Source organism: Buceros rhinoceros, unplaced genomic scaffold (genome assembly GCF_000710305.1).
Source record: "Buceros rhinoceros silvestris isolate BGI_N320 unplaced genomic scaffold, ASM71030v1 scaffold34910, whole genome shotgun sequence".
Classification (NCBI taxonomy): Eukaryota; Metazoa; Chordata; class Aves; order Bucerotiformes; family Bucerotidae; genus Buceros; species Buceros rhinoceros.
The window spans coordinates 1-14598 of record NW_010389600.1 but is presented as its reverse complement, the minus strand read 5'-3'; the positions used below and the strand labels follow the sequence as shown (position 1 = coordinate 14598).

Here is a 14598-nt window from a genome sequence, read left to right as displayed (position 1 = left end):
AGTAACAGAGGTTGGATAAACTAGATACTTGTTAAGGTAAGAAATCTGAGGAAGCTTTCAGTTTAAGCCTTTGAAGTTACCATTCCAAAAATAACAACAGTAAATGAAAGAATGGCAGAAGTTTGGAAATGGCTGCATTTAAGAGCCACTTTCACAACTTTTGTATGGGCAAATCAACTTGTTTTAGAGAGCTCTTCATATATTTACACAAGCTCTGCAACCAACCTAAGACTAAGCACTACCGAGCTGCACTACTCAAATCTATTTCAAGCTAATTCACTAGCTAAGTACAATTCCTGGATGTAGTCAGCTCCACGGGAAACAGCATGCACTATTCTCAACAATAAGCCTGCCACACTAACGTTTTTCCAGGTGTTTTTTCAACTCCAGGGAGTAAACCACTTCCTCTTTAATTCATCAACAGCAAAATATATATGGCAATGAAACACTTAAGACTTTCAAACATATCTTGGCAACGAGCCCAACTAAAACTGACATATATACTGGATACTGGCAGTCATTGCACCAAGTCCATCGCTACGTGATGGAAGAGTTAGCCAGATCCATCTGCATCCGCAATACTTCAGCTAAAGTGGAGAATTAAAAGATACGAGAGCTTTAGCACTCTACTAACTGTTTAAAGTAGCTGCAACCATACCTAAACATCACCAGTCAAGAAATCTTCCTTACTCTATGAGTAAGATTCATTCACACCCACATTCTGCCACGTAGATCCTGCTGATTTTGTAGCAGCAGCACAGGACTTATTTCACAGACAGAACCTGCTTTATAATATTCGTGCTTAATTTTGTGTACCTCAGCTACATGAATAGGTGTTGAGTGACAGTTGTCAAGGCGAACGCCATGGAAATATTTGGCAGTGATTTCAGTGTATTTTTTCATGTGTGCCCATAGGTACGGGCAGTCTTCAGGTTTATTACCATAACGCAGTTTCACGCTGTCTCCCCAACAAATAAGCTCTCTTCTCAAATAAACATTTGAACCTGTAAGGGAAATAGCAGTGTATACATACACGTTACATTGCCAATGCTAGATTCATATCCACAGTACAACCAAATGAAAATGTCCTGTTTCATTTTCTACTGCTGAAGAGTGGAACGCTGTGATAAACAGTAAAAATTCTAATAATAATCACATCAACTCAAATTATAGATATACGCTCTACTTTGATGTATAATTTCAGACTACTCTAAGGGAATATTTAAATTCTATAGTGATACTGAAATAATTGTTTCAATTAAAATAAATTTCTTTTAATTCTTTAAAGTATTACAAAAGCTATACTTCAGGAAAACAAAGAAAAAACCCAACAAAATCGTTAGTTCAGCTACATATACTGGACAAATTTTAAAAAAAAAGCATCTCACTATGTTACTATAAACTGCCAATCCACAATTTAAAATGTTGTCTTCTATTAAGAGCAGACTGTGATGATGTAAGTCAAATTTCCAAAGTGCTTAGGCAGACAGTTCACCTAAATGGATAAAGATCCCAAATAATTTTTGCATGTATGAAAATATTTATCCTACATATAGTCCAAGACTCATACACTGGTTTTTGCCTTCTTTTTGATGCAATCAATAAAAATATCCTTTAAATTAGGATTCACTTGTAATATACTTACTGCACAGAATATACTGACTGAGATTCAACTGCGACAGACTTGAATAATGTCCTATCTAAAAGAAGTTACATCTGTCCTATATAAATAATGTATTTGACAATGGCAGTACTATCATTTTAAAAAACCAAACAAACCCACCAAAACCCCACACTATTTGCAACATGTAACCACTGTAGAATCTGTCAATAATCAGATACCAGATAAGAAAAATACAATTATATTTGAGGCATCAGTCTTCTGAAGGTCTATATATTATATTCCTCTTGGCTAGACCTGATCAAAGCGTGAACAGGGTCAGCACCACTCAGGATGGGTTAGACATAGCTACTCCAGTGCTTTCTGCTGCTCCTAGACCAGCTATATGGATGCATCACCACAGTTATTTTAGTAGTTGAATTTTTAATTAGATCAGGAAACTTGTTCAGCTGAACAATAATCCTGTCTTAGCAAAGACATTATTTTTTAGCCAGACTAATTTCCTAAGGCTCACATTATGGACACCTAAGTGACCTGCCTACACAGAGACACGCAACAAGAGTATGCAGCTCATGAGTAAAGAGCAGGGATTGTAAATCACCGCTCCTTCCAAAGACATTCACTTATGCACAGCCTACCTTTTACCTTCACTAATGGCAACATAGCTACGTGGACACAAAAGGTGGCTTTCTTTGGACACACAACACAGGTTTGTTTTTTTTTTTCCCAGGGCCATTTACAGAACTGGCTCCACTTGTTTTGCGGTCCTGTATTCATGCCCTTATGTATCATCTTTTCACACTCTGTTCTCAGTTGAAATAATGTGTGACATAAAATGAAGGTACAACACAAGTATAAAACACTCAAAAAGGTGTAGGAGAATTAAGAGAGACAACTCAGTAATGGAAGTTAGGCATGTGTCCTTTTGCAAAGGAAAAAAGTAAATCAAAGCAGTGAAAGGGCTGTAGAGTATTTTGCAGAAATTAGGTGTTTGCTAACTTCAGATCACTCCAGAGTGTCAAACAGATTACCTTTTAAAGCTGATCTCAAACTCCTGGATGTTTCTGATTAGAATTAAACCGGTCTTTGTTTGATTCTGTTTACAAAGCGAGTGACTACTCTAGAAACAAGAATAGACAACCTTGCCTTTATTGGCTATCAGTGCTGTCCCCAAAGGAGTTAGAATACAGTACTTTAGTGCGTGGTGATTCCGTACCCTCTCTCATCTTCACAAGTAATTTGAACACTTAAATTGGATTAGCTGGATCATCCCTTGACCACCTGACTGCCACTCACTGGATCTTTCAAGGATCCAGTTTCTGCTCACTAATGCTGTAAAATACTATCCACCTTTTTATTTCATTAGTTTTCTACTACGCTGTCATTGTCTTGCGGAAATGCCAATGAGCAGTGGTGCTCAAACAATGTAAGCAACAAAGAAAAGTGGAGAGGCAGGATATGCCCCTTGCAGTGGCAGAAAACTGGCAGTTTCCCTCTCAAGTGTTGCAAAGCTGTACCTCAAAGCCCAGTTCTTTCAGCTGATCTGTACACTGAATGGGAAACAGAAGTGCTATAAACTGAGTATCTGCTATTCTGCAGCTTCACAGGAATACGTCTGGAAAAAAGATAGCTTAAATAAAGTCCTCTTTACTTTGGCTACAATATCCACAGATTTATGATGATGCAAAGTTCTTTCACAAACCTGGTTCTGCAAAGTTTTTAAGAGGATCATCTCCCATAACCCAGCCATTATGAGCCATGAAATAACAAGCTTTGTCTGGCTGATGTATCATAGTTTCTTCTTCCTCCACAGTCAGCTCTTTAAATGGGTAAGTAAAATATCTGTGGAATAGACAGGCAATTAAAACAACCAACCAAGCAAAAAACCTCAACCACATAAGCTGAAATACATTGTCTTCGAAATTCAAATGTCTGCTATGAACTGGCTTGTAGATAAAAAGATATTTAAAAAAAAAGCAGCTGCTAGATTAAAAATGATGGGGAGTTTTCCATTTTGCAGCATGCCTTGAAGGAGAAAGGACAGGTGTTGCCACTGTCTTGGTGTCAGCTGGTAATGTTAAGATTAAAGCTCTAGCTCTTCAAAGACATGAGTGGCATCAAGTACATCAAACTTGAAAGGTATAAGCTTTCCTAGTTCCACCTCTCTAACCTACAAGAAGAATTTACACTACGTAAGGCATGGATGTGCTCTGCTTCATGCTCTCTGGTCACATTTGTTTATTAAACAGTTACCACTTTTGCTTAAAAAAACAAAACAGTCAATTCATTAACTGGCATTTGTTCATGGGAAAGTAAACGCATACGTGTACATAAAAATGAATACCTGAACTCACTGTCCCTGGATACATTCTAGTAATTTCCAAACAAGACAAACAAAAATACCTGGTAACTAAAGGATATTTTCTAGTGATAGGACCCAGCTTAGGACCATGACCAGCCAGTCGTTCATAAACCAGAGTCCCCACAAGACAATTGACAGCCTAGAAGCAATTAAATTATGCATTACTGAAATGCCCGCATTTATTCGCAATTTAAACCAACTCAGCATTAAAACACAGTAATTTTAAGACCTGCTCTTGATGGTGATTAGTTTGCCTGTACTGTTCAGCATTCAGTTCCTCAATCCTCTTGCGAAACCAGTTACAACATTCTTCTATTGCAGCTGGTCCATTGCTTATCAGGAAGACATTAAAAGCACAGAACAGTTAGGACAATTTCTTTTTAAAATTTAGTATACTTAACTGAGTGAAAACCTTTTTCCCCCGTTACTGAAAATAATTTCATTTATTTGATTTTAAAAATTAAAATTCACTGGAAATTTTAACTTGTCATCAACAATACAATACCTGTGTGGTATGAACGTTGCCAATGCTATATTCATATCTACAGTACAGCCAAATCGTCTATAATCAGGGTCCTGAACTATTTGAAGATGTTCATTTGGATCAGATTTAGTGCTCATTTTGCCTAAGAACAAGATAGAAAAGACTATTCATAAAGTAAAAATAGGAATTACATTTTAAAGACACAACCTTTTTAATTCTCACATAAGCAAGAACGGGTAGATAAAGGCTTAGAAGGGTTCAAAGTCTTCAAAGGCTTTACTAGCCCTCAAAGCGTTCTTGTATGCTTAAATCAGGGGAGCAGACTTCTCACACAGCAAAAAAAAAAAAAAGATGATTTTGTTTTTCAGCTTACCGTTAAGTTTACCTATAAGTCTCTTGAACTACAAATATATAATCCACTTGCTTCAGCAACATACTTTACCTTGAGTTAGAAGGGTTTTAAATTGCTGCACAGCTTTGTTAACATCCACTTGGAAAAATTCCCAAAGCTTAATTTTTGGATATATATCTTCCCAAATTATTTTACGGAGACACTGTAAAAATAATAATAAAAAAATCTTATTTCATAATGTCAATGACTAATACAATTCAGAAAAACTAAGTGCTCATATGAATTGTTCAGAAAAAAACTGGGGAGTAAAGGGTTATTTCATTAAATATATCTCAGAAGTATGCACCATTTTCTGTGCACTTCCACATTAAAGGTTCATTCAGCTCTTTATAGTGTTCATTAGCTTATACTTAGTTCTCATTCACTTACATTCAGGTGATGATCATTTTCAATCAAGGGAGGGACCCCTTTAGCAATACACTTTCCATCAGCTACCATACAGGTCAAGTGCCACAGAGCTCTATCCAAGACCCAAGCTGGCTTCAGGTGAGGAGAATTCACAAGATTATAGCCACATTCTGGATGCATTCTGAGCCATTCACTGTTAGTAGCTTATTCAAGAAAAGGGAAAAAAAAAAAAAAACAGAGTAAATACACAGGCTGAATATTTAGTTGTTTTGTGCAAACATCTTAACACCAAGAAGTTAAGATACCACAGCATGTACAGTTAGTTCATATTTCAACTATTTCATGCCAGTAGAAAATCATGTCTTATGCAGAGTTGTGAATTACTGATAGCCATTTGTTTTGCCACAAATACAGTTGCAGAGACTGCAGACAAACTTCTTATTAGTTACGTAAGAATATGCAATAGTACCACCAATTCTAAAACTAAATTAAAACCCCCACATTTTTGTTACAGGCAATGCATTAAGTAATAGACATGAAATGCTCTTTGTGTGTTGTAAGCAAAACATACATCCCAAACCAAGGTTTAAGATGGCATAAGTTGTTTATTTTGTAATACTCTTAACCCTATCAGATGATACACACACAGAGCTAGAGAACAAGAGTGCACACACATCACCCAAAAAATAATAAATGAAAAATGCAGTTAAATGGGCTTTTAAGAAAGGATTAGGCATGACACTGTTGTGTACAGAGTGGTGAGAAGTGATGACATCACGTCTTACACAGGAAGATGAGTGCACTATCTGGTGCATGTAAAGGGAACACTAGTTCATATCAAACACTACACTCTACTGTGGCTGTTTTCTAAACTTTCCCCACAGCATCAACAAGTACCAGAAAATATGCTGAACATTAAGAATTAGCTCAGAAAGGGTAAGGAGCCTTCACCAGAAAATGGTTATAATGTTCTATTACAGACAGTAGTGTGCATGCAGCAGTATGAGTAAAATACATACACAGCAGAGAGAATTTTTATTTTGGAATTATGACAGTGAAGAAAAATCCTCAAAATTTCATTTCTTTCAGTTTTTGGAACTGTATTAAACACTGTTTAAGTGGAAATAATTATCACTTATTCTTTTCAACAAATCTCTGCAACTGAAAAATCTAAAAAGTACAGAATGTGTAAGAATGAAAAAATATTTTGACTTGGGTTTTACAAGGTTTTTAAAAACCATTTATCACAGAACATGTCTCATTGAACCAGTGTTTTCGAAAAGCAGAGAAAGATAGAAATAGTACTTCACACAAGGGGAAATACAGAACTAATCATTATATTGGAAACATGAAGAAAGAGCTATTAATCTGTCCAAAGTGATGGAAGAACAATCAACACCTAAATTCCAAGCTTCCTTAATTCCCAATAAGTTCAAACAAAAGTGTCAAAGGGAAAGAAAAGACTGTATTCTCTCAGTCTATAGTATGAACAGTTCTGAACACCTTCTTACATTGTATCTCAGGGCAATTATGGGCATGGCAAAATTCCAAATTTGTAAGGTCAAGCCATTTGTGGAAAATAAGATCTTCGTCATTTAAATGTCACCTTCAACTAAAAACACCACACTTGCTTTAAAGTCACATAAAGCAATAACAGGCTCAGGCTGTTAAAGGCTGTCCTAGGCCAACCAGATCCCCCCTTGCTCTTTTTTGAAAAACACATATATTACATCTGAAAAAAGATTTCTCTCCAAAAATCAAAACTAGCTTACTCTATTCATCTAGCAAGAACCATGATTTACCATAATGGATTTTCATGAGTAAATACAATTTATTCTAAGAAGTCAACATAACTTTTAGATCTAAGGTGTTAGCATGAAAAAGAAGTCAATAGGCCTTCCATTAATCCTGGTACAGAATAGAATGATGTTCTCATGAGAATCTTCCATGATTCACAACTTAACAGCAAAATAAATCTAATTCTGAGAAAAGGATTTGCCCAGAACATCACTTTTGAACTACATTTGTCACAGCTAGGGAGAAAATACACATTAGTATTTCCATATTTTTATATTTAAGATGAGGAATTGCAGAGAACAATTCCTAAAATTACACTCTAAAGAAAATAATTTCACATTTCTCAACCGGCTAATTCATTGTTATATAAATTAAAATACAAACTTAATATTTAGTAGTGATGTTCACTGCCCAAGAGAACTTATTTTTTCCCCTCCCATTTATAAAGCTGAGAAAGGTGGTTTGATGCGATTAGTCAAGTGCCTGGAAGTAGATTTACTCAAGTGTTAAATTACGATTAGACTATAGTAGCCTCCTCTGAAAAATAAAGAACGTAAGTTATTTCAGTTCGCTTTTATTACTTCAAATGATTTACTGCAGCCACTGAAAGCTCAGAAAAGAAAAAAAGAAACACAAGCCTCCTTTTTCTGTCTCCTGGCAAAAAGTAAATGCCAGCAAATCCAGTATTTCTTATTCAAGGGTGTTTGAACACCCTGAAGAAAACAGCAGCCCAAAAAAGGGCGCATCTGCCCAGTTACCAGAGAGGGTTTGCAAGTTTATCTGCAATACTCCTGCTAAGATGCCAAAGGTGCATCTATATTTAACATTAGCAGATGCATCTACTTTACAAGCCGGGCCTTTACAGCCTGGCTTTAGTTGGAGCATAACAGAGACCTTAACATCAAACTGATTCCCACCGTTCTCTACTGTTCAAGCAGTCTCTTCTCCATTTTAGTGTAATAACCAAACACTTCAGCTTAACTGCTTAATATGGAAAGCAAGCTGTCTGATTCTACAACAGCGACAGCGGGGAAGCATTGCCATTTTTATACTGTGGGGTCAGCTAGAAAGCAGAAACTACCAAGAGATACAACTACTGTAAGCTGAGGGGTCGTGAGCTGTTAGAATTACCAGCATTAGAGGATTTACTGTGAGACAAGTTAAGCTTTTAATGCAGACACGCTGCAGAATTAATAACAATGTGCAAGTATCCATAATCTCCTCAAAATAACTGACTATACATTTTGTGTCTTTTATATTCAAATGTATCTATGAAACACATTCTACAATTAAATCACCTTAATGTGCAGGAATGAGCTAATAACTACTAAAAATTAATGTTCAATTAAAATACAAAAAAAAGAGTTAATTTCCATCTAATCAAGATCCAGACAAAAAAGAATGCCAAAAACGATTTGCCTATTTTCTTATTTTGAAAGCTCCAAAAGCATATACATTATTGCTTACTTAGTCATTTATCAATGTATCTTTCTCCTTATGCTAAATTTGGCATTTAACAACATTTGAAATTAGTTGTAAATCAAGAGGGTTTAACTATAAACAGAGGTGGAAATAAATTTTTATTTTAAAAGTTTGAAAGCAGGAAACAAAACCAGCAAGGATACTTCGCTTAAGGATCTAAGTCAGGTCCCAGTGATGATTACTTTGAACTCTGACTATAACCTGAAAAAGTCCTCCCACCAACGTAGCCAAATAATGTGACATTTTTCTTCTCAAATGTATTTTAGAGTCTAATAATCAGAGCTGGGCATTTCTCTCCATAAAAACATTGTCCTTGGTCTCATGCAAATATAGACAGTAAAAAGATGACAGGATCTCAAGCACATACGAGAGAAACCTGACTTCTGGCTGGTAAACTGCAAGAATTTTTTAATCCATAATTGGGAGAATGTTTAAAAGCATAATTCCCTCAGACACAGCCAACAACTATAATTAGTAACTTTTCAGCAAACAGACAAGGAAAACAACAGGGCCCACACCGCATTGCAGACTGATTGGATAGGAATGTTTGGCAGCAGTCAACACCAGAGAGCTAAAGTAAATAAAGCCTGAAATTCACAGATATCTGTGGTTAGGGGTGTCTTAAGCCTCAAAGGAACATAACATCAACATACAAAACCATTTGTTGTACTCTGAGAATGCTAATTATTGTGATCTTTAGCATTACAGCATAAAAGGAAACTGTATTATAAACATAACCATCATCTGCAAAATTACAAACGAAGAACTATAATTTAAATATCATCAGATCATACCAAAGAAAACCCACTGCCCCTCAAGCAATTAAGTAAAGCCTTCAATGCACTAGTGTACCTATGCTTAAAAAAAAAACCCTCCTCAACACAAAACAAAGCTTTTTTCCTCCCTTCCCCACAGACTGAGCCCTAAGATTTCTTCCATTTCTTAATCCTTGACCCTATTCTGTTTGTTGTCTGCATATTCGATCCAAATTAGAGCAACTACTTCTAAGCAGCTACAAGACAAATACCCTGTTTAACAAGAAAGTACTATGCTTGCATTCACCAAGTAATTCACAACTCGGACTCCATTTATTTACATGAGAGCTGCACACTGCAGATCATAAAAATGATCATACTGCAAAAACACTGACACATGCACAGCTCATTAATTCTCTCTAAGAAGGGCTCTATTTACTCTTTCAGTAACAACACTAAATTCTTTTACATCTGTTATGGAGACATCTCAGTTATAACTGTAAAGAGTTGTCCTGAATTTGAGAGATTCAAAGACAGAGACAACTAAGTCACTTAAAACAGCTACTACAAGATGGGTTACAGGTGGAAAAGCTAAGGGAAATAATGAAAATATAATTATAGGACCAATTACTAACACACACACACACACAAATCGTACCAGTATGATTGTAGACTACATCTGTGACGCAAAGCATATTCCATTCATTTTTCAATTTCTCCACAAGAGCTCCTATTTCACTCCAAGTGCACTTTTTGCCGTGGCTTGAAAAGTCAGGATTTACTTCTAACTGATCAGACAGTGAATAACATGATCTAGACAGTCCAAGCTTCTGCAGCGGCGTAAAATGAATCATGTTGTAACCTATGTAATAAGAAGCCATTTATTCAGTAAGAAAAACAAATTTCAGTCAAAGTTAACCGAAAGCAGAGTAGTAGGTAACAGCTGTAACATGTACTTAGAGTTAGTGTTTGGAATAACCACTGTAAATTAACCTGAATCTTCTCCTTGAAATAACACAAGTTAGTCAGTTCCACAAAATTCCAAGTCTACCTGAAATAGGACCAATAAAACAGAAGTGGTTTTCTGTGTTACGAAATTCCTGAATTTTGCACCTCTGCAAATATTTTAATCATTTCGCTGACTTAATCTGTTAACTAAATTGAATCTAGAGGAAAATACTTAAGTCTATGAACTAAAGAACAAACGAGCTGTTTACATAAGACAAACCTATATATCCTTTAATACATGTATTACCTGTTTCTTTTGCAACTTTAAGTCTGTCTTCCCATTCATGAAATGGTCCCAGACACTTAGCGAGGAACGTCTGGAGCGTAACACAATCCAAAGGTAACACATGATTATCGGCTCCAACGTGCAAAATGGGATCCACAACTATGTAACCTCCACCACTTTTTTCATTTCTAGGAAAAATTAATTTTCATTGGTACAGTGAACCCCCGTTATCCCAGCCAGTTTCAGAAAGAGAATCCAACAAGCACAGCTATTTCAAAAACACAGTAGCCTAGCACAGTGGTTGGGCGTAGGTGGGGAATGGGACTGCAGGGCCCCTGAAGGAAAAAGGAAACACTGAAGAGATGTTCATCTCTTAGGCATCATCTCGCTACCGGACAAGAATACAATCGAGATACAGAGCTTCAAACTCTCTGCAAAAGTGAGATACCTTTTTGAGTACTGGTTCCTCCTTTTACAATATGGACAGAAACAAACAAAACATGACTGCACCTCCATTTGGAGCACCATCCTCAGGAAGACACCTGAGCTAAATGCCCTTTTAGACTGAAGGGAATTTAACCACCCATTTTCTAAAAATCTCAGAATACCAGACTACCATCATGACAAGTACTGGCAATCTCTTCTGCACTTGTCCTATTGAAACACAGGAGGAAGAAAAGAAAGTGAAGTAAAGAAAACCAGAACCTCTGTGCTAGGAAAATGGAAAACAACCTTGAAGTCAATGAAGAAAGTACAAATTGATCAGATACTCAGAATGCTAATGACTTCGAAAACTTGTAAAAATGGCTTGCTTTCCAGCATCCACAGAAAACTGCTCAACTTTGTCTTTTATATGCTCCAGAAAAATCTTCGCGCTGGAAAGTATTAAACTACCACCACAGCTACTGTCTTTCATTAGCAGAGTCAGACAAGGCCCATGGTTGCAATGTGAAAAATGCATGGAAGAAACATTTTTATTCGTAACAGCGATTTCTTCAGGTTAAAATGTAGACCAAGAGAGAAGACTGCATTTGGCTATAAGTATAGAATTTCACTTACCCAAGACTGAAATAGTATTGGTAAGACCCAGAAATCTGGAGATCCAGCTTGCAGTATTTGTCAGAGTCATCTTCTTTTCCTGTGGGATTGTGCCACGATAGTGTCCTGAACTTCTGGCGATCAAAAACTTCTCCAGAAGCTGGATAATTTGTGTACACAGTAACAGGTTTGCCTTGAAGAGTTGGGCCCAATCGGAACTGCAGTTCAAAACCTCAAGAAGAAAGGATAAAAATCACTTTATCAGGAAACCAGATATTTCCATTCTGTAATTCCAAGTCATAACTTGGTAATATGTTAAGAAGGTGGTGGACCAAGAGTTTTGGTAGAATGGTGTATTTCTAGAGAATCACCTGTTCCTACTTTCCTAACGTTGTTCTTTGCGCACTTTGAAAGAAAAGGACTACGTGTACTTACATGACACTATTCATCTCCTTTCCAATTTGTTCCTCTCTACTATACAAAAAGGTCTTAAAAACAAAATTAGCAAACAGCACGATCATCGGTCTATACACAATTTTATGCAGATTTTGGATTATGCAGTATTCAAGTATTTAGGTTTACCAAGTCTACATATTAAGCTGACCCACGAAAACATCTGAAAAAAATTAGGAACACACTTTGAAACAGAAAATATTTCAAATCCCTTTATTCTCCACTGATGGTTCATTACACAATGCTAAATTCTTTATCTTTTTAACTGTAAAATAGTATTTCATCATGTGCAACCTACAACCTACAAACAAACTGTTAAACTGTCAGACAGTACAACAAACCAAAGGGAGTTTTGTATACCTGCTGCAGGTCACACACACACACAGAAAGCGCAGTACCTAGGCTTACGATACTCATGATAACGAGAAAAAAAAAGTTAAAATAATAGGACCTAAAACCATACTGTAGTCTGTCCAGCTGGACATGAAAAATTCAATTTAGTGAACAGGTTTCTGAATAGGTTTCTACTTGCAGGTGTGACAACCATCATCATGTGCATGGCTAATTACAGGATCCTTTCAAATGACTGAAACAGGTGTAAGTGCTTGCACAATAACTTTTACTAAATTACACACCAGTCAGGTAGCTACAACAGTAGAACAACTACTAGCCATAGCAGTCTACAAAACTGGGAGTAAAAGACATCTGAGTATTTGTAAAAAGACAGAGCATTTATAAAACACAGATAATTAATTATAAACTGTAAAAAAAAGCACCCTAAACAATGCAAAGTTCCAGTATCTTGGGTTGAAAAAAAAAAGCAACTCACTTATTAAGTAGAGACATGGGGACTCCAGCACCAGAATTCAGTGTCTGAATATATTTAAATATGTGTCACCAAGCTTGCCATTTCCTACATTAACATAATCATCACTGCCTAAAACCCACCATGTAAAGCAGTGGTTTCATAATCTAAATATCTCGTCAGGTCAAATGAAGCTCATTTGATTGTAAGAAGAAAAAAAAAGCAAGCTTGCACCAAAAAAAAAAAAAAACCCCACACACTTTTGGAAGGTTAAGTACACTCTCCCCAGTACTGTCCTGACATTTTATTACAGGGATTACTAAAATTAGAGCACAGGGATATATGCCATTGATATCTTATTTCCTGTAACGGTTATACTGACATCAGGAATGCTGTGCTCAAAATTAGCTATGCCATCTCAGAGACTGCTTCCAGCAGGGCACTTTGAATGTTTGCTACCCATGCACTGCTGAGTGACTCCTTCCAGCAAAATTTACACAACTGGAAGGATGAGTCCAAAAATGGAGGTTAGGGTAAACTCTACATTTCTTCAATACTGACATTTTTTTAGACTAGACTAAGAAGAAAATCTGTCAGAAATTTTGTCAAATGTCAAAGAAAAAAAAACCACCTGTCAGAAAATTTTGAAATCGACAGTTGAATTCTTATTCTCAAGAACCAAAACTTTGCTCCTGTACTAAGCCACTTTGATATTAAGGTTCTAGATCAGTAACAAAGTAAAACCCCCAAAATTTCACAAGTAATAAAAGTTTTTACATCATTAAAAATGTTTTCTAAAGACAGTGGCTTTAGTATTCTAGTCCAAATTTGCTGACCAGCATGACAGTGGCCCAATTAGCAGGGCGTTAGGTTTCTGGGCACACAGACTTAAAAATGCTTTCAGAGAGAAATAATGGAGAAGTATGCTGCCAGAATACAAACACAGCACAGCTGTAAGAAATCTGACAGGCAAGATAAGATTTAGGAAGAGCTAAAGATCCCATGTTCAAAACATATCCCATGTTCTGAAACATTACCTCAGACTGCAGAATGTCAGTAGTACTGATATGTTTCAAAATTATAACATAAAGATAGGGTGCTGCATAACACATGGCAGATAAATACTAGAGAGCTTGATTTATGAGGACTATTTTTGGTCAACAAAGAACAGGTTATAAAAGCAGAGGTCATAGCCTGCAGGGCCTGTCTTAAAAATGCTTTACACTTCATTCCTCTGAAGGCTGATGGCTCCTAGCTGATCTGCAATTCATTTCTCAGTTTTATAAGACTGACTGAACTGCGACTGGAGTCCTCGGAGCTCTGCAGTGGAAGCAAGCTTGTCAGAAGTGGTTTCATAGTAAAACAGTGGGGGAGGGGGGGAAGGGAGAATAGGGGGACAATAAACAGACCACCACCCCAGGCTGAGCTCCCTTTCCACTGCTGCCCGAAGAAGGTACCGAGCTCCGGGCCATTTTCCTCTCGCTCGGCGCCGAGGGCTCTCTGCCGGAGTCCTCGGAGCTCTGCAGTGGAAGCAAGCTTGTCAGAAGTGGTTTCATAGTAAAACAGTGGGGGAGGGGGGGAAGGGAGAATAGGGGGACAATAAACAGACCACCACCCCAGGCTGAGCTCCCTTTCCACTGCTGCCCGAAGAAGGTACCGAGCTCCGGGCCATTTTCCTCTCGCTCGGCGCCGAGGGCTCTCTGCCGAAGAGGAGCAGGAGGTTGAGGAGGCCGCAGACAGCTCCCTGGACCTACCTTGCTCCAGTCTGAAAAGCGTCTTGTCCAGCTTCTCCATCTCGCCCAGGTGC

The 14598-nt window shown here is 37.2% G+C and overlaps 1 protein-coding gene across 1 annotated transcript in view; it reads right to left on the bottom strand.

Annotated features, from left to right (window-relative positions):
* Positions 1 to 14589, bottom strand: part of AGL (amylo-alpha-1, 6-glucosidase, 4-alpha-glucanotransferase) — a 33186-nt gene extending 18597 nt beyond the window's left edge. Inside the window, exons 1-12 of the mRNA XM_010134838.1 lie at positions 14546 to 14589; positions 11555 to 11765; positions 10517 to 10683; positions 9920 to 10123; positions 5249 to 5430; positions 4910 to 5021; positions 4672 to 4684; positions 4489 to 4599; positions 4213 to 4315; positions 4025 to 4122; positions 3324 to 3463; positions 817 to 1004 (exon numbers count right to left, since the gene is read on the bottom strand). Of these exons, the coding sequence (XP_010133140.1) occupies positions 817 to 1004; positions 3324 to 3463; positions 4025 to 4122; positions 4213 to 4315; positions 4489 to 4599; positions 4672 to 4684; positions 4910 to 5021; positions 5249 to 5430; positions 9920 to 10123; positions 10517 to 10683; positions 11555 to 11765; positions 14546 to 14585 (1569 nt within the window). The 5' untranslated portion in view covers positions 14586 to 14589. The remainder of the gene's footprint in view (positions 1 to 816; positions 1005 to 3323; positions 3464 to 4024; positions 4123 to 4212; positions 4316 to 4488; positions 4600 to 4671; positions 4685 to 4909; positions 5022 to 5248; positions 5431 to 9919; positions 10124 to 10516; positions 10684 to 11554; positions 11766 to 14545) is intronic.
* Between the last annotated feature and the right edge of the window lie 9 nt (positions 14590 to 14598).